At 38.8% G+C, this 27,467-nt stretch overlaps 1 protein-coding gene across 1 annotated transcript in view; it reads left to right on the forward strand.

Annotated features, from left to right (window-relative positions):
- Window positions 1-4,377: 4,377 nt before the first annotated feature.
- The window catches only part of gbe1b (glucan (1,4-alpha-), branching enzyme 1b), an 84,131-nt gene continuing 61,041 nt past the window's right edge, over window positions 4,378-27,467 (forward strand). Inside the window, exons 1-7 of the mRNA XM_062419610.1 lie at window positions 4,378-4,559; window positions 12,889-13,058; window positions 15,872-15,987; window positions 18,271-18,396; window positions 18,975-19,110; window positions 21,635-21,725; window positions 23,535-23,744. Coding sequence (XP_062275594.1) covers window positions 4,462-4,559; window positions 12,889-13,058; window positions 15,872-15,987; window positions 18,271-18,396; window positions 18,975-19,110; window positions 21,635-21,725; window positions 23,535-23,744 — 947 coding nt within the window. The 5' untranslated portion in view covers window positions 4,378-4,461. The remainder of the gene's footprint in view (window positions 4,560-12,888; window positions 13,059-15,871; window positions 15,988-18,270; window positions 18,397-18,974; window positions 19,111-21,634; window positions 21,726-23,534; window positions 23,745-27,467) is intronic.

Genomic DNA, 27,467 nt, shown 5'->3' on the forward strand with positions numbered 1-27,467 from the left:
CTTTTGTCTTGTAAGAGCTATACTTTTGCCTTAGAGGGGTGTTACTATGAGGGCTGAACACTGGAAAGTAATTCTCTCAGGTTGGATGCATTATAATGCTTTGATGAATAATTACAGGTATTGAAGTGATAGTATTTTTTCATTACACATGATATCAGTGCAGCATGCTTGTATACCCACATCAATTAAGTCAAATACAAAGCTTGTTTTTGTTGGCTTCTGTTAAAGTCACGTAGTGGCATTTCATTTCATTGTGTGATGCATGTCTGATTCAATGTCTTTCCAACTAAAACAGACTTCTGTTGTGGGACATACACAGTTCAGTGCCACAGGGAGGCATTCTGGATCTGGATTGAATAAATTATAGCTAACCAAGGTTGTAACCGTGGTGTCTTGGGAAAAGGAACAAGATTTCTTGGGTTGAGATTTGGGTGAACAAGATGGGAGGAAAGGAAGCTTTTTTAAAATTTATTTATTTATTTTTTTAAAGCTGTGATGGTTGTAATTTTACTGGTTATATAATGTTGTGATTGAAAAAAGCTTTAATCTGCCATTTTCAGGATGCATTAGGGAATAACAAATTTGATCCAGACTGTATCGAAGGTAGAGGAGTCGCCTGAAAGACATCTTTGTGCAAGCACCTTACTGTGGTAGACACAATAACCTGAAAAAAGCTCTAACTCTCATGCTAGGTCAGGTCAGTCAACCACAACAATAACCACAAACATGGAGCAGACCCACAGCAACACGATACAAATTCTGATACAAAGCGGGGTCACATTAGACCACGTATGTGTCATCTCCTTATATAAAGGGTAATAGCCTGTTGTATCCCTGCTGTGTGTCATATGTTCTATGTCATCATTTTGTGAGACTGCCCCTGTTGACCTGTTAAATTATTTTGCAGTGTTTGCCCTTTTCAAGCCAGTCAGCTAATTCACGCTGGGTCTACCCCATTTGTTGTAAGAGAAATATCTCTTTTCCTATTTAAATGAGCAACATCTACACGTGGAACATCTTGTCTGTTACAGCTGAGAAAATAATATTACTAAATAAGATGGCCCAGGTGGTATAAATTGTAGTTGCTGCTCATTTTGTCATATTGCTTTCAGATAAAATCAATCAACTACTTACTTCAGCCCATCAAGCTAACATCCTTCAGATGAAACCTGTCTGTTGTTGTCACTGGGTATTGGGTTTTTCCACATAATCCTGTAAACGTTTATTATTTAGCTGTGAATCACATAGACAAGAATTTATTGGCATAACCTTCTAGGGTGGACAGTGACACACTTGTTCCATCTATTACCAACAGATGGCTCTTTAGAATGACACTCACTTTGTGACCTTTAGCTTGGACAATTTTATTCTGTGACAAGGACAGCACTTTCAAGAGCCTCACTATTTCTTCAGTCAGCATGCATATTTATCAGGTTTTTCCGAGAGGAGTTTAATCTAAATTATAGCAAGGTTATCCTCCTCAAGTCCATTAAGGTAGTTTTGCCACTTCTGTGAAGCAGTTCGTGATAAAAATGATTAATGCCAGGGACATAAGATCCAAGTAGCATGAGCACTTAATGTTAGAAAAGTAGAATGAATAAAAGGACAGAGTTTGTTTTGGTGTCAGAAGCAGCTCCATACAGTTTTGTGACAGTGAGCCTTGACATTAAGCAAACTTTGCTCAAAATAGACTTTGCTCAAATCAATGTGATCTTGCTTCATGAAGTCTGTCTCCTAATACACTGTACCAAAGTACTTCTTGCTCAATAATAAGCACATTCAATCAATGCATTCTTCTAATAAAGGTTCAGTTTCACCACTGGACATGGATTATGAAAAAAATAATAGTACATGGATTAATTTGTGCAATGCCATTTTAAAGGCTTTTTTCTAATGTATCATGTCCAACAAGTTTTTTGCTCTCTTACTTGTGTGTGAAGAGTTTATAGCATGGTCCATTACCATTTCATTTTTACAAAACCTCCAAATCTGAAGGATACTACAAAACTGTACAAATATTCAATTGGCTTAAAATGTCACGAATAAATGACTCACAAAAATAACTCATTACAGTAACTCAGCTCAACAATACTAAAGGTCTAAAGCCCCAGTAGTGGTCCCAAGAGGCTGCACTGTTCATTACACCTCACATTATGAAAGCACATGGGCAGAATGAAGAACATGCTGAGGATTTTTTCCAGCCAAGGGGTCATTAATATCAAAATGGTTCATCCCCTTAGGAGCAGGAATGAATTTAATTTTAATCTGTCTAGTGGATTGTGAGAAATCTTGCGTGCAAAGTTCACATATTGGCTGGAAGGTGACAAAGGCTCATGAAGTATCAAAAATGGGTTCATCCGCTGTGGAGAATGAATGTGTTCAGGCAAGTTCACAAATTTTTTTTTGTGAATGGAAATTGTTGCCTGATGATGACAAAAGAAAGATGTCAGGAGATCCACGATGGATTCACTTTCTAGGGATACTAAATGTCAAAGAAGAGGATCACAAAGAAATGTTGACCTGTTGGCTTACACCTCCTAATAGAAACAAGGTAATGAGGTCACCGAAATTATTAGGAACCATCCTCTGAGGACCATGAATGTATGTACTGAAATTCACAACACAGCAGCCAAAAGGTCATAGGGTCTTAAAAATAATCATAAATCCTTTATGACAATAAAAATTCAGAGGAAATGCCATGATAGCGTTGAATAAATGGATAAGTGACAGAGAGTCAATTCTACAGTCATACCATGGGTGTTCAGTACATATATCATACATTGGTATAATATATCCTAAGCCAGTCAAAGCATTCATACAGCACCATGTGCATCTGCAATAACCTACAAAGCAGCACTTCTGCATAAAAATCTGAGTCATCTTCCTCTGATGGCTAGATATTCTTCTTCTTATTGTTTTTTAGTGTCAGTCAATGTCCAAAATGTCACATTACCGCCATCTACTGGATTTAAACTAAAATCTCCACTGACAAAATAAAAATAATAATAAACCCTTCCAACACATTTTCCACTCTGCTATAACTTCTGTACTTTTCAGATGATTGCAAGAAACTAAAAGCATTTCTCAACAGTCGCTGCACACCTACAGAAACTCCGTCAACACCCAGAATTCTCCTTGCTGCGTCAACAATTATCTCCATTTTCTTAGATTTTCTTTCTACTCCAGCAGTACAGTTCCACAAGCCTGCGGAGCAAATACTTGCAGCATCAAGGTGAAACAGCGTCTGCAGAGGGAATCACAGCCAGATGATGGAGAAGAAGGTGATGAATCGGTCAGTCATCAGTAGTAATGTTAATTTTGGGCCGTGGCTGATGACATATCGATATTATCGACAATCCCTATCTTCACCTGAGGAATTTGGATGTGGTTTCTTGGTTAGGCTTCATAATGACGATAGGCTATTATTTGCACATTGTAGAGGATGAAAAATGTCACTGTTATGAAGCCCACTGAAATATGGTCTAGCAAAGATGATTCCTGCAACCCCAGTCTCACAGACCACATACAACTGCAATGGTCACTTAGCCAAAGCTCAACTACATCACACTGTATATCCATGACAGCTGTGTTTGAAATCATTTTAAAAATATTTGTACAAAATAAATATTTTTAAAAACCCACAATGTGTAGTTTTCTAATTATATTACATTCAGATCCACCCCTACAGTTCTATATTTATGACATTTTATATCAAACATTATGTGTGTTAAATCAGCCTACATTTCACCTACCTACTGGTGCAATATGACTTTAATCAATATCATAAATCAATGTTAATGTCATCTCTTTCAAGCTATAACTGAAAAAATTATCATAATGATGTTTTGTGAAACGTTGATGTTGTAAAGACATTTTAGCAGGTTGAAAAGAGGGCGACAACAGGTCACTCTCAAACACATCCCCCACATTTCAACAGGAAATCATTAGTGGTTGGTAGCCTACTGGCTGGGTTCGCCCACCTTCATCTTAATCCATCTTGCCACACTTGCTTTTCTGAACAAAACTCCACATCTTACACCTTCTTTCAAACACACAGCTTTTTTTTCTCTCACTATGACTCGATGAATCAACTTTCTCTTTCTTTTTCTTCCCTGGGGCTCTAACTTAAAATTCCTCATCTTCCACTTCCCTTGTTCCCTCTCCATTTCACAACTCCATCCACAAAGTTGCCACACCGACGCACCAGATCCGTCCTGTGCTGTCATCTTAAAGTTACACTGTTCCCGGTAGTGGACGACTGGTCTCTCTTATCTCTGACCCGCTACAAAAACACAGCGTGTAGTGATGGGGCGGGCTTGGCAGAAAGCCGTCTGATTCGCTGTTGTCTCCGGATGCTAAAAGCACTCACACAATACACTCCTGTCTGTGTCACGTTCATGTCACTGTCAGTGCGTCCGACCAGAAGCAGTCGGTGCTCGATTAGTTGAGTCTGCTGCAACCATGGCAGACCAAGAGGATAATGTTACCATTCCCAAGTTCGACTGCCTTCTCCAAATGGATCCCTATCTCAAAGCGTACGAGAAGGACTTCAAGCGGAGGTAAAAACGTCTCAAAAGGTGGTTTTGTGCGCAAATTGTCGCCAAAATCAGCCTCCGGCGATGCGAGCTAACGCTTTGCTTACGCTGGCTATAGTGTCTTCAAATAAAGATACATAACTAACAATAATAAGGCGATGTTTGCAACCCACAAAGTCATCTGTGTGTCAGCCTTGACATTTTGAAGGAGTAGAGGTCGCATGGAGCTGTGATTCCCCTCTCCTGCGCAGCAACATAGCTTATCTCCCCCCTGTTTTAGCTTGCTAGCGCTTGGAGGATGCTCAGTTTATGCAACATTAATGAACAGCTACTAGAAAAGACTTGTCGTTTTATCTGACAAGTTGCTGAAGAAGGAGGTTTGTCTCTCAACTTGTCTGACAGTTTAAAGAGGAGGCATGTGTTTCCTAGTCAGGTGATGTCCACGTTGCATTGTGAGGTGGTGCTTTTGGCTGAAACTCTCATGTTTTTCAGGCTGCTGTACATCACAGTGGCTCAGCATCACAACACACTTTCCTTACTGCAGGCCCTTATTAAAATATGTATTTTACTAATGAGTTTTCTTCTTAATTCTGTGCAGTTATCAAAGCATCAGTTGCTTTAAAATGTGTTTTTAAAAATTGGATTAAAGGCTGGAGTTGGAGACTTGCAACTCATAGCACATACTGTACACTAGTAGATTGGTTTGCTTTGGCTCTTGTAGTGTGAAAGACCCTGAAATACAAACAACCCCTCAGATATTAATTGACTTAATGCCGTACTCATATGCTGCAAGATTTTGTTCCCCCTTCAGCCACGATTTGGCCCCCATTCAAATTAATTATAGGGTGGAAATCTTACTCTGTAAGAGTGTGTGGCACCAGTGATTGTGCTGTGTGTGTCTGTGTATGTGTATGTGTGGGTTAGTGCATTTATTAATCTGGGATTATGTCCAGCATGATTTCCAATCACACTTTTTTTCTGCAGTTCTAACAAGTTTGATGGTTGATGGTAGGAGATCAAATCACACAGAAGTAGAAGTAGATTAGATTACAACATTTTATGACCAGACTACAATTTGTTTGCAGGATGCATATTCTTACCTGAGTCATATATTTATGCTCTTATCAAAGTGGGATGTTATGATGAATTAAATAACAGCCATGTTGGCTCAATGGAAGACGTCTTAACGGCTGTCTTCAAGATTTATGTCACTGTCAGCGAGGGCCACACAGTCGGTAATTAAGCAGCATCCTACTTTAATTTCACTGCGAAATGCATGGTTTCATCTCTGTCCCCCTCTCTCTCACTCCATCAATCGATCTGTATTCTCCTTTTGACTTATTTCTTCTAGGGCTGCAGCTAACGATTGTTTTCATTATCGATTAACCTGCTGGCAGTCTATGAATTGTCAGATAGTGAAAAATGCCCACTATAATTTCCCACAGCTCAGGGAGATGTATTCAGATGCCTTTGTTTGTCCCTCCAAACCTCACAAATATGCACGTTACTATCACATATGAGAAAGAAAAGCAGAAAATCCTCACATTTGAGAAGCTCAAGCCAGGCAATTTTTGGAATTTCCAATTAAGATTGACAAAAATTATGAGTGCATTGTTCTCGTTCCTTGTTGCTTGATTTTGAGAACGTGTGTTGGCTCACCTGACATCTCCCGGGAGACATAAAAACATGCAACGCGTTCCTAAGGCCCTTAGGTCTGTTTATTGTCTGTCACCTTTGTCACCCAAAGGAAGCTGAATTATCACAGTGAATATTCACAGTTTATAATCCAGTGAATATTTATTTTTTAACACTGAAAACAACATGTTTTTATTCTATGTGCTTAAATTAAGGCAGTGTTGCCTCATAATGACCTAAAAGGGAACCACCTGGTGTCCTTCACGAATCCAATAACCTTTTGACCTCACTAATCTTCAAAGGTAAATAGACGGTCTTTGTAAGTCAATAGACCTGTCGTCTCACAGTTTAACAAAATGTTCATATATTATTCATTTATTTCTGGTCATTGTGTCTTTAATTGCTGTGAGTTCTGGTTTAAACCTGATAAATGGTCTGGAGTGCACCTTAAAAAATAATAATGACAGAGTAGCAACAAAATGTTCAGGTTAATGACGCAATGTTGATTTCACAATAGTTTCTGTTTCTTTGAAAGAAACGGTAGCCTCTTTTCCGCATGTAAGCGCACGTAGCTCACAGACTTAACAGTTTTATTCCTCAGCTCCATCATCCAGCTCATGTACAATTGGCCTTACCTGCTGCTGGATTTCATTCTTTTTTCTTTTTTTTTTAATGAGTGTAATATATTTTGCTTAAAAGTTGACATTGATAATGAAATACACTCACATTGCCGCGGTATCTGCTCATTGGCAGGTCTTACAGAAGCCAGACCTTAAAACTCTGCCCAGGGGCCATATAGTTTTATCCGTTTTCATTATGTGTCAGATCTTGTCTCTAATGCGGCAGGTAAAGGGACCACCTGCTTTGTATTTGAAGCATGTGAGCAGGGCTCTAGCCTTGCAGAGAGATGAGCGTGTCAGTTCCATCTCAGACACAGCTTGGGATTGCTAGGCTTCACCGAGCCCTAGACATGTCTCCAACGCTCCTCTCGCTGATGAAAGTTGCACATAAATTATTTTACATGTAGGAGCACTGCTGTGTGAAGGTTAATTCTTGATAAGCCCCCTGTGTTCTAAGCCCCGCAGTCCAAACACCATATCATGAACACAGGCATGGAAATCAAGAGCTTTCTCAGGCTGTGGTGTCACACTGAGTCCTCTTGCCCAGCTGCACAGTGCTAAGAATTCAGCTGGCTTATCAGAAATAGACCTATGACCACACAGAGTGATTCTTTAGATTTCCCCACAGTGTCATGGCTCAAGCCTACTCACATCTCAGGTTTATTGACCTTTACCTCGCACCAGTTACAGCCAGTCTACATAAACAGGACACACAGAGTTTTTTGCTAGGCTCTTATTCTAATTAGCTATTTCATGGTTGCTGGCGGCTTATTTTATCAGGATGCCAGTTTCAGATTGATTGCGAAAACAAACGTTGATGGTGCACACAGGTTACAGCCCCAGTGAGCAGTGCTCTGTCGACATGCTTCATTATTTACCCTTCCTGTTGTGCAAGTCTGCAGGAAGTGCAGCAAGGACTGTGCAGCTCGTGGCGCTATGTTTCTCTTAAATTGGACCAAATGAAAAAAGGGAGCATTGGGACTGTTGCTTATTATGGCAATGGGATTTTGTAATGGTTTTAGCATGTCATCACAACTTATTGCAATATGAAAATGCAGCAGTGTGTCTGAGTCTTATGCTCGTTGTATTGAAAACTGACTTGAACACAGCAATTACCCTTTGGTGGAAAACTTGTAGTTCCTTGGTTTTCACATTTGTCACATTAGCACAGAAGAAAAACTTAGAATGTATATATCTTATTAGAATGACTGGATCAAATTTATGAAATGTTTTATAGTGAATAGATGTTTTATGCAGTTTCTTTAAAGATAGCTTTTACGGCATTTATTTTCCTGTCACCTTGCTTGAGGGTCAATTAAGTTACGAGGCTAGCACAGAACTTTAGCTTCCATTAATCAAAACTCCCTGCAAATGTTCAGGTCTCTATTTAGCCTCATTAATGCATTTAGTCAAAGAAGGACATTAATGACATTATTTGAAAGTCAACTTGCCGCCGGGCTGTATGGAAGCCCTTAAGGGTAACTGAGATCAGAGGGAGAACAGCCCTTTCCTACTTGTGTTTCTCCAGGCCGTTACAGACAGTCCCAACACCTCCACACTTCAGCTGTCACCATCAGTTATACACAACACAACAGGCCGCAACACTCACCCTATATTTAGATGTCCGATTGTCTAGTGTATGAACAGGTTATTTAGGTCAGCTGCTCCTTGGGGAGAACTTAAAAAAGAAGATACTATATATAACCAACGATTTAGAATTGCGACTGTAATTTAGTTTAGTTGACATTAAAACTGGTCAGATGTCAAATTGAAACATATGTTGTCTCGTTTTTTTGTTTTTCTTTTCTATCAAGCATCATTTAACACTTCATTTGGCCTTACCATATCTAATACCTTCATTTAAAGGTTTCAGTGCAGATTTGAACACTGAAGGTAAAAATTATTTTAATTGACTTCTCTGATTCATACAGCTGTTGTAAACCAGTTCGAATTCAATCGTTTGATTATTTGGTGCACCCATGAAACTACAACCGTAATGTCAGTCTCAACTTTGGCCTGGTGGTGGCGCTAAAAGGATTGCTAGAAAATGCAAATTCATACTGTGTAGGTGTTTTGAAAATGAATGTATCTACTTGATGGATTGGATGGACTGGATTGTGAACTTGTTGAACTGAACTGTACGCCTCCCCTCTTCTGTCTATGTCTTATCAACCAAATTATTTGCACTTTACAACCAAAGGATTTTGATAATTTAAATAAAAGGTTTTTAAAAGGTTTATTATACACCTTAAAATAAAAACATCCCAAAATAAGTCCATGGCTACAGTTAAATTAGCATCCAAATGAATTGGCTGGAATTGACTGGACTATGATGCAGTGAACTTGTCTTGACCTGAGGAAGTTTTGTTAAATCAGAAGTTTGTTGAGTATAGTATGATAGCCCCTTTTGTTTGTATATTTATCAATTATGGATGCATCTATATGACTCATATGTCCAACAAAATGTTTGGATTTGGCCTTCCTTGTCTCTGTACAGCTGGATAACCATGAAACTATCAACACAAGAGCTTTGCTAGTAACGTTTTTTTCTTGGACTTTTTGTCTCCAGATCCTCCAGCCTGGGCTTCATGCTGCTCTGTTTCTTTGCCCCTTTATATTTTTCTTGCAGAGTTTTTCTTTGGTCCTGAGTTAGTCAAGCTTTGCCTCTGTCACTGGAGATGATGGATCATCTGCTGCTCCTCATCAGACTTCAAAGCTGAAGCCATGGTCCTCCAGCTGCTTCTGAGCTCCTTTCCTCTTATTCAGGGAGAGTTTCCCCCAGCTGTTCTTCCTTATTGAGTAGCCTCTGACCCTCAACTCTCTCATTAACAAGATCTTCCTCCAACTGACTCATTTTCTGAAGGACCTTTACTTTTTTTTTTAGGAGAGCTTCTCAAACTGATCCGCTTTCTCTGGCACCTCCTTAGATAGTTTTCTATACCTGAACAACTTCTCTTATTTACTCTCAGGCGATGTTTAAAAATGTCTTGTACATAATTTACTTGAAGTAGAAAATTCTTGCTTGCAGGTCATGAATAATACAACAGGGCTGTATGAACTAAACACAATCCCATTTGAAGGCACAGAAAATTGCAGAACTAATACTTTGAATCTGCATCATTGCCAATAATTTACAAGTTGTAGCGAATATTAAGTTAACCAGATAGTTTGAGAAGAAGCATAAAATAGTCTTTCAGTATTTGACAGGTGGTTGATATCTGTCACTTACAATATTTCTGTGTGCAATACAATCTGTAAAAGTAATATCTCAGTTGTGCTATATAATATTTCCTACAGTATCTTCAACGATAAAGAACAGTTACCCAAACTGTGAGATAAGGGATCCGGGACAGTAATCTGTGACTCACATCTATAATCGCCTGCTGCTCCATTACCACTGAACAGGAGACAGGACAAAACTCTATTGTAATTTCAGGCTGCAGGAATTAGTAGTGTTTCTTGCTGTGTACAACCTACAGTAACAAAGAGCAGCAGGGTTTGTTAGTGCAAAGGCAAAATTAGAAATGCTGTGGTATTGCTTTGCTCTATTGAGAAGACTGATAGAGTGATGATCTCTCCAAATTGCCCAAAAAATCATTTTAATGCAGGTTTAAGTTTTTTTTCTTTTTTATTGAGAGAGAATGTCAAGCATGAATACATTATAATACAGTACATCACCATGAAACTGTGACACCTATGACAGTCTAGACATGTCTCTGCCAACAGTCCAACAGTCTCCATATAGCATCTGTGAAAGTCAAGGGAAATTGCGACTTTTCCCAGCCTGGTTTAACATTTAAATATTTAATGTGTTTAACTTGCATATGGGGAATATATTTGAGAGCAGCTGAATGCAGTATTATGTGAGGAATAATATATTCTCATATTAAACGTAAGTACTCCTATCCTACCGTCCGACATGACACCTTTAGAAATATTTCTGTAATCTTAAAAACCCCTACAGTATGTGAAGGATTTGACCATTTCTGACTTTGATGACTCCCGGGAAGATGCTGTGGCTGACAGCAATGCACACCAAACACGTATGCCAGCAGAATCATTTTAATGATGCTATAATCACATAGAATTTCTAACTTCTTCATAACTTACCAAGAAACAAGATTTTTTTTGAGGTGAGGACAGAGAGACAGCATGACTTTAGCTCCAGTTCTGCTGTTCTAACGCTGACTTGTCGGTATTAGGAATTCAGGGCCAGTGCTGGAGGAAAAAGGGTTGCCATATGTGATGAAATGGTCACACTCAGAGGCTCTGCTCTTTGCAGCTTGATGAGAGAGTGTTTTATGGCCAAATGTTGCCTGTGGATATTATGTGCAGTCCCGTAAACCGAAGAATATTGTAGTAAACTGAAGAATTAGCAAATCATAAAAAGGGGACTAGATATAGAGATGAGGCACCAGTGCCGGGGGTAGGGTTGAGTATATATTTGCAAACAAGGATGTTCACAGAATATCTAATTAGTGGTAATAGTTAAATAAAGTTTTGATTTTGCCTATAGCTTCCACTCTATTGATGACTTTCAGAAATGAAGTTGGTCTTTCTTGCCACGTTAATTGTCTGATTGCAATGTGTGGTCTTCTCTCGCCTCCTCGCTGTAATCTCAAGTGGAAAAAGGCACGAGAGATGTGCAGAGAATACTGCATCCATACAGGGTTTTGGCTCACTATTCCCACTGGTCCAACCCCCTGGAACTCATTTGTTATAATCATACGCATGACTTTCATGCATATTAATACTGTGGTAGTGGAGCTCTGCCCTCATGTGAATCTTTCCTTTGTCCTTCCTTTCAGTGTAGTCTTGAAATGGTGACAAAGTGGTAAAGGAGGCATGTGGCAGCATTGGTTGGACTTTAAAGTTTACATTTGGCAAGCACTGTCTGTAGGCTCAACACAGGGAGCAGCTGCTGAGAAATCGCGCTGTTAACTTCAGCCCATCATCACTAGCCCCAGGGCCTTCACAGGCCAGTCTGAGCTTGGCTTCGGGGCTATAGGGGAGAGAGTGCACTTAACTCAGCTGGCTGAAAGCGTCTTTCTGTACCAGGGGGAATCTGATATGGACACCAGCTGGCTGCAGGAACTTAAGTGAGATAAATTGCAAAGTAGTTAGTCTATCCTTCCCAGTTGAAGGTAACAGACAGAGGTTTATCTCTCAGGATATGCCTGTAGTCACACATTCTTGAAGGAAAGAGGCAAGTCTGCATCCTGAGGTGGGACCTCAAAGAGATAACGTTTGCATGGAAACATTATGATGCAGTACCATGCACTGCTACACTGTGTTTGCTACAATATTTGAGAAAAGCTGGACACTTGTAAATCATGTGCAAATAATGGAACTTTCATTCATACAGTACACTGATAATTAAACAGTTTAATTAGTCTAAAAATCATGAATCTGCTATGTGTGTATTTGTCTACACTGAGACACTAAATGGCTGCTGAACAGGTAAAGAAACATCTCATCGGAGTGCATATTTATGTTTGTACTGCAGCTGGACTGAATTGATTGATTTCAAATTATCTGTATCCATTCACCATTATTCAAGATGGCTAGTGTTTTAGTGACTGTAATTTGACTGTTTGCTTATCAATATCTTTTGTTACCATTATGAGTAGAGAACATAAAAAAAACAACTATCATTATAATTTCCACTGTATTATCCTTCTAGGACCTGTAAAGTGTAGTAGCAGTTGTTAAATGAAATGAAATGAAGACGTGGAGTACCATATAATTAATTTATTATGCTACACGAATATTTGACATACTTGATAATTGATCTAAAAAAGCGATGGTTAACAGAATGTTTTGTGTCAGTAATTCAGAGTCAAAGACTGATTATACATCTTCCTGCATTTACTATATTTACATTGACATTTCCAGCAGTCGCACCAGAGAGAAAGCTGGAGAAACTCATTGTTATCCTGAACTGAATGAAATGCCAACTGAAATACAGTCTGAAAAGAACTGAAATGTATTTAACATTACAGGATGACGATTTGTACAGTAGGTGTCCAAGAGATTATCAGTCTCAAGAGTAGATTTTTCATTGAATTCCTATTGTGTGTTCCCCTTTTTTTATTCAGGTATGAGCTGTTCCAGAAGCAGCTTATACTGCTGGAAGAGGTAGAAGGAGGCTTTGACCAGTTCACACGCAGCTACTATACCCATGGTGTGACGCGGCGCCCTGACAACAGCCTGTTCTTTAAAGAGTGGGCTCCAGCTGCAGAGGCCCTCTTTCTTACCGGTGACTTCAGTAAGTAGACTGTTTACAGCCTGAGGAGAACAGTCAGCTCCTAAACAGCATGTCAGCAGTGTGATTTCCAGGTCTAGGTTGTTTCCCAAAGCTCACAGAGTTTTATTTCTACTCATTTATTATCCTCACTCTCCTGGTCTGTGTTTAAAGGTGCTACAATTCCTACAGAATTGATTCAGTAGGGATGTGTTCGCTCTCAAATAGAAACTGAAAGTTGGTCCTTTAACTTTGTATTTATAATATCAATTCATTAATAACAACTAAGTAATCAGTGTTCACCTTTTCTTCAAATTGTTAATGTTTGAATGGTTTGGGAAAGGTTTTAAAGAAGCAAGCAGCAGGCTGATAGATAACAGTATGTTTCTATAATAACAATCGCAATTGGAGTAATAAATCCGATAACTAAAAGGAAATGATACTTTAATATAAAGTTATCTTCACTGTTGAGGCTAAAAAGGAAAAGAGATTTCAGTGCAAACAGAAAGGTTGCATATCTTCACGGTGCATTAAATAAGATATATGACATTACTGCACTCTTGAACGCAAAAAAGCCAGAAATTAAGAAAAAGTGGAGTCAACCATGGTACAAGGGTATCAGCCCTTTTGATCAACCAACTTGGGAGAAGGGAATGTGGAAAATATTGATTACACAGGATAAACTTGCATACTGAGGGGGGTTCTTTTTTTAAATGTGGGAGTGTTTGTTAATATTTTAGTAGCTGGTTATTTCATCATTGCCTGCAAAGTTGTTGAGAGAGTGCAACCTCTGTGTTTGCGCTGAAATCTCTTTTCCCTCCAGTACTAACTTTGAAAGTCATTTCAGGTTAATAGACTTTTAAGTTTTATATTCAGTTAATGTGGCCTGTGAAAATCCAACAAAATTACTTATTTTGATCATCATTAACAAGATTAAATGAGATTTGCTCTCATCTGTCGAATAGATATACAATGAGTATGCTATCAGTGCCAATTTGTTGCCTTTTTATATCTTTTTTCTCTCCTTTATCAAGTCTATTAATGCATTTAGATTATTATTACACACACCAGTAGGATAGTACTCTCATTGGAGATACAAAAAATAATAGAAAGTATTAAAAAAATGTACTGTTGCATGTAGCTCAAATACAATTTGTCAGACCACACCACACCACAAACACTTCCCTCTGTGCCGCAGCCATTCTGAAATAACTAACACCCTGCAGGTAATGATAAAGGAAAGCAAATGCTAATAGTAATACCATCAGATTGATACTGTGTGCAAAGCCAGAGATTTATCCATTTGTTTATTGTCCCTACACATTTTATGTGCTAGTTAGTTCTGTTGCTGCCATTTCCTCTTTCCATATTTCTGCCTTTCCTTTTTAATTATCTTCCCAGGACCTTGGGCAGCAGCTCAATTCCAACATTCAATTCTGTGAGAGATTACATTTTGACACGGCTCAGTCATATTATTTGATTTCAATTTCATAGTAAATGTGGAAACAGCCCAGCAGCCCTAGCCATGAATATGGTGCAGGTTGGATGCATAATGCACAGTTTCTTTGTAGAGGAGTTTAAGCAAAGGGAGATAAATAAGTTGTGAAAAAATATGACTTGGCCTGCCTATGAAAAGAACTGGTGTTGTGCCCGGTCACTTCTGGAGCATCACTGCCATTATTTTTGCTCATGAATAGCAAGCAGATATGGATTATTGAATAAAAACAGCATGCTAAATTGACATGCCGGGATGGTGTCTTTATAATAAAAGTTTTGTATCCTAATATATTCCTGTCAGTCAATGACAAGTGGTAATGTGCTGTCAGCGAGTTATGAATGTTACACCTCTCCATTGTTCCCTCAGAGATATAATTCATTGAGCAGTGAAGTGGTATTTTTTCAGCTTTTCTTTTAGATGATGGAGCCTGCTGGTTTATTCGCTGTTACCAAAGCCACAGTATACAGGAGAGCGGTTCAGAGCACCAAAACAACAGGAAAAAATTATGCAAGAGGTTTTAAAGGACAGAGAGAGGGACAAATAGTGTGAGTATAGAAGTTAAAAAAAATAAAAAGGCCCTGTGACCACGAATTGATATTGAAAAAGAGCAAAAGCCACAGTGGTTACTATCAGTTACAAGCTGTTTTAGCTCAAGGCAAAGTGGCACCACACTACTGTTATAAGGTAGAATGTAACTGTTAATTGTTTTATTTGCAATCAAAAATAATAAATAGACACTGTGGTTGGGTTTTAAAATACCTGACGTTGGCAAAGTGGTAGTATCAATAAAAAACCTTGAAAGAAACACATAAATGGAACCAATTATCTCGTTGTATTGCTAAAAACTAAAACTCATGCTGTCTAAGTACTTAATAGGATGCTATAATCATGTAGAAATTATTACACACACATTATAATATCATCTCTGGTATATTATCAATCAATACCAATATTAATCTTGAACATAATGTCACGAATATTTTATTATTTTAATTATTTTATTATATATATTGTTCTAATTGTTTTTTGTACTTCTTATTTATTGTTCTTTATTCTTTTTCTTATTGCTGCTCTTTTACTGTCCACTTTGCTGCTGTAATAATGCAAATTTCCCCACTGTGGGAGTAATAAAGTAATATTGTATCTTATTATTTTATATCAAATTAATAGGTAAATATCAGTAAGTAAACTGCACACATTTCAGCCATGATACTCTCCCTGCAGCTCAGTTTTGGGCATTTATTTTCTATACATACTGTCAGTCTTTCATATCAGAATTGTTATTTGTATTGTAAACCAATTAATTTGATGTGTTTAAATCCTCTCTGTTCACCCATAGATGGCTGGGACAAATTCTCCCACCCTTACACCAAGAAAGAATATGGCAAGTGGGAACTGACTCTACCGCCCAAGCTTGACAAGTCTCCAGCTGTGGATCATAACACCAAACTCAAGGTAGAGAACAGAACATCTTCACGCCGATTTTCACGCCCTCAGTAGGTGCCATCTTGCAGCGGCGCTACGGGGACTTGTCACTGTAATGTGAGAGGGAGATTCCCTGTCATGTGTGGTGTCTTATGAACCAAGTGAAAAGCTGGCATGTCGCCGTCAACAACATGTCATACTCACAGCGCGCAGACGGGAGATTACTGTATGTACACAATCTGCGCAGTGGAGGGTAGATACAACAGAGTAGCCCATCTGATGGCTTTTATTTCAGTTCCCATCTGTGGCAGATATCCCTCAGGAACACTGTGCTGTGTTTGTTCAGTGCAAAACACTGCCCACTGTGGGTGTAGATGATTGTTTTTTAGCTCTAGTAAATAATTCATCAGGGTTAAATGTAAAAGACACACCTCCCATTATGCATTGTCTCCCAAGCAAACAGTGCGGATGAGAAATTATCCTGAAATGAGATGCCAGGCATGGAAAGGATGGCATTGCAGCGCCACTCTCCTTGGGACCGGGTCATCATTGGCACACTCCTGCGCCCTGGACAGGCTGCCCAGCTCCCATTGTCAACGGAGGTCAGTCTAAGGACGATAAGAAGCAGATGGAAACGTTGGCACCTGGCCTTTCCTTGTGCACCCCCGCTGCCTATGAATGGCTGTCTTGCTGTGAGCTCCACTTTAGAATTAGTTCCACAGCACTCCCTCGTGGAAGCACAAACCTAGCTCCAATCTCTTTCCTGTAGAGCAGCTTGCCCTTCATCCCCTTTATTCAGGGCCCAATTTGTCTCTATAAACAAGCAGTGTCCTTTTGAGTGTACAGTATTTACAATAAGCTCTTGATGTTTCGAGTATGCAAAAAGTGAACTGAAGTGTTATCGAAGGGATCAAACGCCTTTTTTTTTTCATTCCACACCTAACTTCTCGCATATTGCCTGGTTCTTAGTTGTTTTTCCCATTCATGCACTCGCTCCTGCCCAGCAGTCTGATTTTTCTTTAATGTTCCTAATGCTGGCAAATTTGTCTGAAGGACCAGCGCTCTGACAGGATTAATGCCAGTCCACTTATCCAACTATCTTTTCCTAATCCTATAAACTGTGAAGCATGTCATAAGGGGAGCCAGGCAGCTAACCCCCAGGTGGTCCGGCCATAATGAAAAAACCCCAGAGGGGGGTCTGGCCATGGGCTTGCAGGTAGGTGGCATTGGAACAGTCATTACTTCACAACAGTGGCCAGAATTAGTCGGGTCCTAATGCTCGTTTCTGCAGGGGACAAAACAGGGCGAACACATACTGTGGCTAACACTGCAGGATCGATTTCTTGGTGGGTTTTTCCAACTCTCACGCTGACTTTCTGCTTTCTTATTTGACTGATGGAGGCCAAGTAACTTGTCAATTAGATTTCCTAGCTATGCTTATTTGACCCCCTTCCAATTTTGATTGCAGACATAATAGATAAAAGATAATGATTTAAATTTCCTGTTTCTCTAAATTGCTCCCTAGCTCAAATCCTGTTTCCAGATGAGCCAGTCAGTCGCTGTTACAACCAATGAAGTGGTTGGACCCCTCACAACATAATTACCATTGAATCAAAATTCACAGCAACGAGTATTCTGATCAATACTGAAGCTTTTTCTCTTCTACACCGCTTTATCTCCTCAGTGCTTTCTGAGAGCCCCGTAGATGTGGGATGTAATAGTTTTAAAGCTGTGAGTTTTGCATCATAGAGCAGGGAGCTGCTCTCTGGAAGAGGGTCGGTTTTGTTGTTGACATTTTGAAAAATGTTTGTTTTATTGGTTGAACAATCTGTGCCATCTTTCTGTATAATGGATGGGGAGTAACAGCATGGTTTTATGATGTACAGTTAGCACTTCATGCCTGGAAGATGCAAATAAATGCTGACTTTAGTATCACTTACATGCAGGGACAGAAACAGGCAGGAGTCACAGAGGACGCTGAGGCCCTTGTTGATTTGTTGCCAGGCCTTGAGGACTGGTATCCTTTTTTCTCTCTCTCTTTTTGACAATTATGTTTTTACTTTTTCAACACTTTCTTTTTATTATTATTGTATTACTACTTTACTATTATCCTTAATCCTTTGATTAGGTATTTTTTCAATTCAGATATATCATATGATCCATATTCTTTGTCTGCTTTTTAGAAAACGTGTGTGTCCCCTTCACTCAGCTTATGTAAAGTGTCTTTATTGTCTTTTTTCAATGTCCCTTCTCTGTGTCATTGTTTTGAGTGCCCTTGCTATAACATTAAATTCATTTGTCTTATTTTCCCAGGTGGTAGTTCACACCAAGGATGGTAAGCGACTGTACCGGATCTCACCATGGGCAAAATATGTGACCAGGGATGAGGGCCGTGTCATCTACGACTGGGTTCACTGGGATCCCCTACTACCTTATATTGTAAGTATGGCATATTATTATCATAATGCTAATAAAATACAGTATACATTTGAAATCTGCCTTACATCTCCTATCTACAGCTGCTATGGCCATTCTTAATGGGCCTACTTCAAGCTGCTGATTTGAGAGGATCTGAATGTGTCTCAATGCTACTTTACATGCTCAGGACAAGTGCACAAAAGCAAAACAATAAGAGGCTATTAAAGACCACTTTACTTTCTTATTTTGCACTATTTCAATTAGATGAGTCCTCTCACTGGCTGTATATTCACTTTATTTACAAGTGGCTGAATCATGTACTTCAAATAGTGGGATCACAAGGCAGGTCGGTAGCCATCAGGAAATCTGCTCTATGTTTAAAACAAATCCCTTTTCGGTTACTTAACACAGACAGAGTGACTCATGTATCTTTTAATATTTAACAGCCTCTTTGGTAAGATATTGGTGGAGGGACCCAGTAAACCCACACATTGTCTTTGACCTTATGGTTCGTAATTACTCACCAAATGTATTTTTAGGAAAATGGATTAGACTCTCATATATGATTTCATTTTGTCCAATTTTGGTATCCTCTTCAGCAAATCCACCCTCGGCCAAAGAAACCCACGAGCCTGAGAATATATGAGGCCCACGTGGGCATCGCTTCACCTGAGGAAAAGATTGCATCATACACCAACTTCATAACCAACGTTCTGCCTCGTATAAAAGAACTGGGTAAGACCTTCTCTTCCCTTTTCGGCCTCCTTGATATATTATTGGCTACTCAAGCCTTCAAAAAGTGTGCAGCAATGACCCTGTTGTGATTCTTTTCATCTAAGTGATTGTCAGTCAAAGCTTTTGTTGACTCAACTTATCCAGCCATGTACAGGGAGGAAGTGAAGCATTAAGATGATGTTTGTATATACGTCCCTTCACACATCAAATCTTAGCCAACAGTGTGGTTGGAAAAACAAGAGATGAGGGCTTCGAGAGGCTTTTTTTTTCTTTTCTTTTTTTGCTATCTCGTAGTGTCCGTCTCTGTCAACATTGGTTCATACCCTAGCAGACATGCCATGTTGCCTTGAGTGCCACTGTTCCTCCTGTACCAGTATTTTCACTGGCAAGACCTGTCACAGTCCCTCTGCACAAAGCCACATCAGCAAGTCAACATCCTGTTTACTGGCATGACCTGAAGGGATCACTGACCGTTGGACAGCGCTTTGTAAAGGGGGCTCCACAGTCTAAGTCACACACACTTCACAGCTGAGAGTGGGCTGCAAAACTGACAACTTGTTTCGATTTCTATTATCTCGCTCTTCACTAGACAGCCAATAGTGGAGAAAAAACATCCTCCTACACCTGGCATCATTCAGTAAAAAAATATCACACAGTTTTTTGCTTAGGGCTGGACATGACCTCATTTTTATATAATGATACATGTTTCCAGTAACAGTAAGTATTTTTAAATACAGAATGATATTTAAATGTTTTTATTATGCTATAAAAGAAATTAAGAGGCAAAGGCAATATTTTAACACAACATGTAAAATGAAGTATATTGCATTTTTTGCAAGTTTGAGGTTATTATTTGTTTTGTGTATTTCTTTTTCTCTTTTTTTCATCAGTTTTCTATTCCTTCTGGTTTCTTGGCCTTGCCATGATGGAATTATCCAAATTAACTCAGACTAAATTCTCTTTTCCTTATAGTGGCGCTATAGTAACCTGATGATTTAAAAAAAAAAAAAGATGAAAAAAAAATCTGAACAATTTCTAAAAATTATACATCACCATTCTTCATTCATGACTAATTTGCATATAGCTTTGATTAAAATGATTCATACTCCAAAGAAATAACACAGCATTTGACGTCTTCTCATTACACATGTGACTCATTAACTGGGACGTCTGATTCATTTTCATAATAATCCGAATGATAACAAAGCACAGGATTCAATTGTAACTTTAACCCTTATGCAGCTGATCCTTGTCTCAGTTTGAAACTCGTCTCCTTAACAGATGATATGAGATGTGGCATTATTTTGCATTCAAATACATGCCTGCTGCACTGACATTATTAAAAGACACAGATACGACTGCCACAGCAAACCAGGAGCAATCTGATAAATGCTGTATCCCTGCTCGTGTCATCCTGTTTAGTTGGAAGAAAACCTGCCAGAGTAAATGCTGTCAAAGAATCTACCTGCAGCAGCTGGGGGAATCTGCACAATAGGATTCTCCAGGAGGCTAAACTCTACCGTCTCTGGTGATGGCTGCCTTTGCCTGCCATTTCATTTTCTTGACTGTGGAGAGAGTGTGTATATATATATTTAATATATATATATATATATATATATATATATATATTCATATGAATATAAAAAAGAGAAACTTCCTCTCACCCCAGTGCTTTGTCACACTCCTTCAAAAGCCAGAAGTTTTTTCTCTCTCTCTCTAGCCTGAAAAGAAGCTGTGATATAAATAAATAAATCTGCTACACACAACAGCGAAAAAACCGCAGGGCCTCCTTCTGGAGTGCTCAGTGGCAGTTTAAAAGCCTGTTGTTCTCTTATTCATAGAAGCAGTTTTTCGCAGGTCGTTTTGAAATGTTGTACATGACCTCCTGACTCTGATAGCTGGTATTTCCCTGTTGCCATAGCTTGTCTGTAGGATACTAGAGCTTGTGTCAAAAAGGAAATACAAGGACCGCATATTTACAGTTTGACTGACACGGATCAAGTATTAATACAGCAAGTATAATCTCTCTGGATGCTTGCTGCGCTAAATGAATGTGGCCAAACATATCAGAAAAGCTGAGAATTTTTCTGATAATGTTGTGAGTATTTCAAGTATTCAAAAATATTTTATTATCTATCCTGTGGAGCCAACCGAGCACAACCCAGCACATCATAATAATAATTTGTACTTTTCACAAGCCAGCTAGTGTTATTTTAAAAAGAATCATAATAAAAGAGAAGATGCCAAGAAATAATAATCCCCTGCAGTTATAACAGGGAAATGAGGCTATGCAAATACACGGGATACAGTGCTCCCCTTAATAAAGAAGCACCAGGATGTCAAGCAACAATGAGCCACACTGCCATACATATCTAGCACATATTTTCTTATTATACATAATTTATTAGCTTACCCACAGATAATATCTGAATGGCATTAACATCAGTTAGACAAATTTAGCTCCATTATCTGGTTGGAAAGCTCTAAAATGTGTGTTTTTCTACTCTGTCCCCTCTGTGTCCAGGTTACAACTGTATTCAGCTGATGGCTGTCATGGAGCATGCCTACTATGCAAGTTTTGGGTATCAGGTTACAAGTTTCTTTGCTGCTTCCAGGTAAATTTTTGGCAATTTTAGTATTGTTTATGTATTTGTCATGTGTTTTTATTGTAACAATATGTGACACTATTTATAGTCAACAGTTTTTTTTAACAATGATCAGTGTGGGTGTATTTACAGTCTGTCATTGCCTCTCTGTATTGCACTTTTCATTGTAATTGGCAGAGGATTCAAGCAATTCCGAAACAAATCATGACAACCTGTTTGTGATGTAAAAGGAAAAGCTAATGCATGTGTGCATGTCACAACATTTAATCATGAGTTTGGTTCTTCTTTGGTTTTCTCTACTGAAGAATGTTCAGTATTTCAGATGTGCAGCACTCAAATAATTTCTTAGAAATGTATGTATGTTTATTTGGAGTGTTGAGTAACTTCACACAGTCATCAAGACAAAACTGTGTGAGCAACTTCCCACTTCATAAAAACTGTCACCTCAAAGTTAGGAAGCCTGAGACCAGCAATAATCTCTCTGTAAATACATTTGCTGCTAATCCAGAGAGTGGAGGGACTCCTAAACAAGGTCGGAGGGGGACTAGTCAGTCTATTCCTCTTCTTTCAGAGGTCCCCCTTCCTTGCGTAGAGTGGAGCACAAACTGTGTAATGTATATAGTGTAATTTCACCCATGATTGATCTCTCAGTGTCATTTAATACCTGAGCGGTTGAATACTGGGAAGCTGAGTAATGCTGTTACTATTTGTCCTGTTTTGCAAGCGAGCTAATATAATGATAGCTGGAAGGTCAGACGAGACATTGTGGGACAATATGATGGGTATACACAGAGATGTGCTTATAGTGAGGCGTGCATTCATACATACATACGCTCTGTACACATCTGTGGTTTTCTGATTGTGTCTGAGTTCTGCAGTGTCCTCTTTACAGCCCTTTGAATGGTAATAAAGACGTTTAGAGAGTCATAATGTTCTATAAAATATATTAAATGACAAAAAAATGTCTTGGAAGACCCCTTGACAGCTAGGTGCTGATCGACCATCTTTAGAAAAATGGCCCAAGGAGGAGATAATGTTTGTGTAATGATATACAGCTCAATAGTCTCATGGTTATATGAATTACAAACACATTGTAATGAAACTATGAATTTAGAGTGTTTTCTCTTGTACTATAATCCTTGTGAAGACTCAAAACCCTACGCCCCCCCAAAAAAAACCACAAGGTAAAACATGTTGATCATCATGTTGCACAAACCAGGTTTATTGTTGGTTGGGGGAACAAGTTTAAGTTAGGAATCAGATATACTGTTGTTTTATTTTTTATTATAATTGGGTTCTTTTTTTAAATCGTATGTTTTTATGCTTCCAATTCTTCTGTTAAATTTTTGTTTTTATGTAAAGCACATTGAGTTGCCCCTGGGTATGAAATGCACTATATAAATACAGCTGCCTTGCCTTGCCTTGCCTAGGAGAAGTAGATGTGAAGCAAAATTAAGATTTGTTTTTCAAAGTTTATTGTCAAGGAAATAACATTGTAATACACAAAATAGAAACAAATAAATATATACTGGTGTTTAAGTACTATATGTCATGGATTATATGTATGTAAGCATGTGTGAAGAGTTGTGTTCTTGCATTTGTATAGATATATAAGGTCCACATGCACACAAACAGAAAAAAGTTGGGCAAATAGTCCTAAATTTGGACAGTGGTTTGATAAATCAATAAATGATTTTAATGTAGGGTTAACAACAGGATTAAGTTTAGATTTAAATTACACTGAGTTTATTCCATGAAGTGGAAAATAGGACAGGGTAAGGATGTACTGAGCTAACACGTGTGTTTATGTGACCGCAGTCGCTATGGTACCCCAGAGGAGCTGAAGCAGCTGATTGATGTGGCTCATTCGATGGGCATCGTGGTGCTGCTCGACGTTGTTCACAGCCACGCCTCCCAGAACACTGAGGATGGCCTCAACCAATTTGATGGCTCTGACTCGTGCTTCTTCCACTCACCTCCCAGGGGGGAACACAAGCAGTGGGGCAGCCGCCTCTTCAACTACTCCAGGTACTCCTTGTCCGGGTGTAGTGTACTGTACCTCATCTTGAAATTATTATCAGTTCATCACACTACAGTACATGTATTGATTTGATTTGCGTATAGAAGGTGCAGTCATTAAAAGTAAACTCAATGGTCATTGAGGGTATATATTCTTAAAAATATTTTCTTTTGCCTTTCATTCATAGTGAGAATGTCTCTAATGTTTTATTAAATGTATATTTGTTTTGAGTTTTAGACATTCACTGTACATGCTACCATATCCGGCACATCAAGATTAATTAACAACACAAGCTGTTTCATTTTAGCATAATTAAGTTTACTGGCATCACTGCACAGCATATTCTGTAGATGTGCATTGATGCATATGGTTAATGCATGGTGTTTAAGTTTGTTTGATGAGTTTTTATTGCAGTTTTCAGTCTCAGCAAGGTGGGGAAAATTAAAACATTAACAAGTTACTGGGGTAGTTGTGGCTTTGGAGGTAGAACTGGTTGTCCACTAATCAGAAGGTCGGTGGTTCGATCCCTGCTGCCTCCTCTTCGCATGTTGAAGTGTCATTGGGCAAGATACACCTCCACCCTGCGTGTTAACTTGTTGTCATCAGTGTGTGTGTGTGTGTGAGTGTGAGTGTTTGAGTGTGTGTGTTAATGGATGAGTGAGCAGCAGAAACATTGTAAATCACTTTGGATAAAAGTGCTATATAAGCAGTCATTTAAGTCTTTATGGCGGTTCAGAGAGTCTTAAAGAGCATATTCAATACGGGAAGCTGTGCTATGTAATTAAATCAGAATGCTATTACTAACTGATGTACAGTAGTAGTGAAAATGTACCTGCTCACAATTTAGTGTCATTAGCAGTAGCTCTGCATTTACTCAACAGCGTGGATTTCCTTTACTTTGACTTTGTATTACTATAATTTTAATGTGATTAAATCTGACATTCAGGTTTTTTTGTGGGGTTTTTTCTTTTCTCAGCCTGTAGGAAAGGAACTGTCCACTGATTACTACAATTTATCATCAACTCACATTATGCTCTAGCTGTGGAGATAAAGGTGCACGTAATGTTACATGTGACACTAAACTCATGAAACAGAGAGCTCCTGGTAACATTTAAAACAGATATACAGCCATGGCAGTATCAGATATACATAAATGTTTACCGTTGAAGAACAAGGATGATACATGAGCACATCAGGTTTAGTCCTTCTGAATTGAACTAAAATGTGTAAGGACCATATGAACAGATTGATAAATGAGGCGAAATGCGAGATGACATACCACTCTTTATTTTTTTTTCTGAGACTATCTGATACGACATGATGTGTTCAAGGTCAAAAGCAAGACAAATGGGCACGCAGTCAGGTTTAATGTTAATCTGATATTCCTAAGGTGGAGAATGGGCCATTGATGGTGAATATAAATTTCCTCAAATGCTCTTGATTTCTACCTTTTAAACATTTGGCCAGAAAGGTGTTGAATATGAATGCGCTATGAGTAATGATTTGATGTTACAGTGCTGGCAGTCTTTAGTAATGTTCATATTTTCAGCTAATTACAAGTGTGAAGAGAAACATGAAAGGCTTTAACTTGGCAGGCTGTTTTCTTTTTTTTTTTTTTTTTAAGTCTGCTGGTGCTCAGTGTACACCAAAACTATTGATTGGTGTTGTTGTAGGCCCTGTTAATTAAGTATCTCTCCCCTCTCTTCTGTAGACAGAAAATGATCCCAGCGTACATTAAAGAGGAACGACTACTGTTGAGTTTATCAAATGCTGTTTTTGAACTCTGTTTTAATAACTGCGTGTGTGTGTGTCGGTAGTTTCCAATACATTATACAATGCTTAGTGTCAGGCATGGGGACTATAATAAGAGAACAAGGTTCTTCTTTCATTAGTTATTGAACTCTCCTCATATCTGAAGCACTCATTAGACACGGTGCAGACTTATGCCACGACTGGGAGGCATATGAGGAGTCATTTGTAAAAGCCCAAAGGAGCTTTGCAATGTCATAGCCAGTTCATTTGTCTTCTCTGTCTCTCATAGGTTGTTTGGACGTGTCGGTTGTGTCAAGATTTTTCTGCTCCTCTCCTTTTGAAAGGAAATGAACCTTGCAGGGTAGTCGCGAACCTCATGTGAAATACAGCCCGTTTTTAATCAAGCAGCCCTGCTATCAGCCATCACAGTCTGACCATGATGTTCCTATTAGGTTGACAGAAGCTGACTGATACAGGCTAATGGAGCTGAGATATATTTTTCCCAGTTGCAGCCCCTTTGCTCAGCTCCCACTTGTGAATCTCTTTTCAACCAACACCTTATTTTGTTGATATGTGTTACTCTCCAACTTTTTTTTTTCTCATAAAAAATTCAACTCAGTCTGGAGAGAGAATGCTGTTTGGATTGATTCCTCGTGTCCAATGTGTTAACTCGAGTTGCCACTGAGTCAAATGCGTCTTCATTCAGTATTAAGAACGTGTGGCTTTGATAATATCAGTTCCAGGCCGTAGAAATGCAAGTTTCTGAATACCAACTTGATAGTGGGACTGGGCTGCATTGAAACTATTAAAGGACATGTAGCCTACTGCACACTTGTCCTAGCTGAAACTATAACTGGTTGATGTCAAGAGGTTCTTGGCATCGCTCTATAGAGAATAGTTTGTACTTCTGCTTTATAAAATGAAATGAATTATTCGAGCGTAATGGTGGAAGCTAGCTTGAGCTGAAATATTCCAACCTTGAACCATGAATGGATGCTGTGCTTATTTTTCAATTGACCACCAGATAAGACTTTTCGATCTCTTTACATCTCAGAATGTACAGTATATGTAAATACAAGTGCATACGCCTGACACTTGCTGTGATGAGTAGAAATGAATTAGGGGAGCATCGGCATTATTCATTGGCAACTGTTTCTTTCATAAACCTTTTCAAAGACCTCAAAGTCACCTTGAGACAGTGACCGAGTAAATGGAGCCCACGGTTTGGCAGCCGGAGAAGCCAAGCCTGTTTGCAGATCAGGGCCTTCAGATGTGAGAGTTCTGAGAAGCTTGATGTTGGCTCGTTCTGTAATCCCCCCCCCCCCCCCCCCCCCCCCCCCCCCCCCCACCACCACCACACCACCTCTCTCAGGATCATTTGCATCCATTTTTCATCAATCTTTGTGTGGATTCTTAAGATATGAAAAATAGGCCGAGGGCCAGGCTTTTGAAAACTCTTTTAAACTCTTCTCCATGCTCTCATGCTGAGAGATCAGCCCTGTGTTTGAGAACCAAGGAGTAATAATACACTCTTTGACAAGATTATTCCATACATATGTTTTTATAACGTTCAAATATTTGTTAATTATGTGTGGCTGGGAGAAATATAAGCAGGGAATTTATCTGTGCCTCTGTGCTGCTGTTGATCCTAAATGAATAGCGACAAAAGATAGATTATAGACATTCACTGAATGAGATTAACACTGCTTGGATTGTACTCTTAGTATATTCTATGGGAGCTTTAAGAAGGCAGAATCAAATCATTTGGGTTCTCTGATGTATAATATCATGCTAAAACCAGTGATCAAGCTAGGTTTTTAATCCCTAACCTTGATGTCATGAAACCTTCGTTATTCGGATTCGTTATTACAAGCTACTGTCATAGAGTGATATATTCTTTGTATTCTTTGTATTGTATTGTCTTTGTATTACAGTATCACATTTTTGATGTTTTTCAAAGAGCAATCTGTGAAACATGG

The sequence above is a fragment of the Scomber scombrus genome, chromosome 5, assembly GCF_963691925.1.
Source record: "Scomber scombrus chromosome 5, fScoSco1.1, whole genome shotgun sequence".
In the NCBI taxonomy this organism is placed as follows: Eukaryota; Metazoa; Chordata; class Actinopteri; order Scombriformes; family Scombridae; genus Scomber; species Scomber scombrus.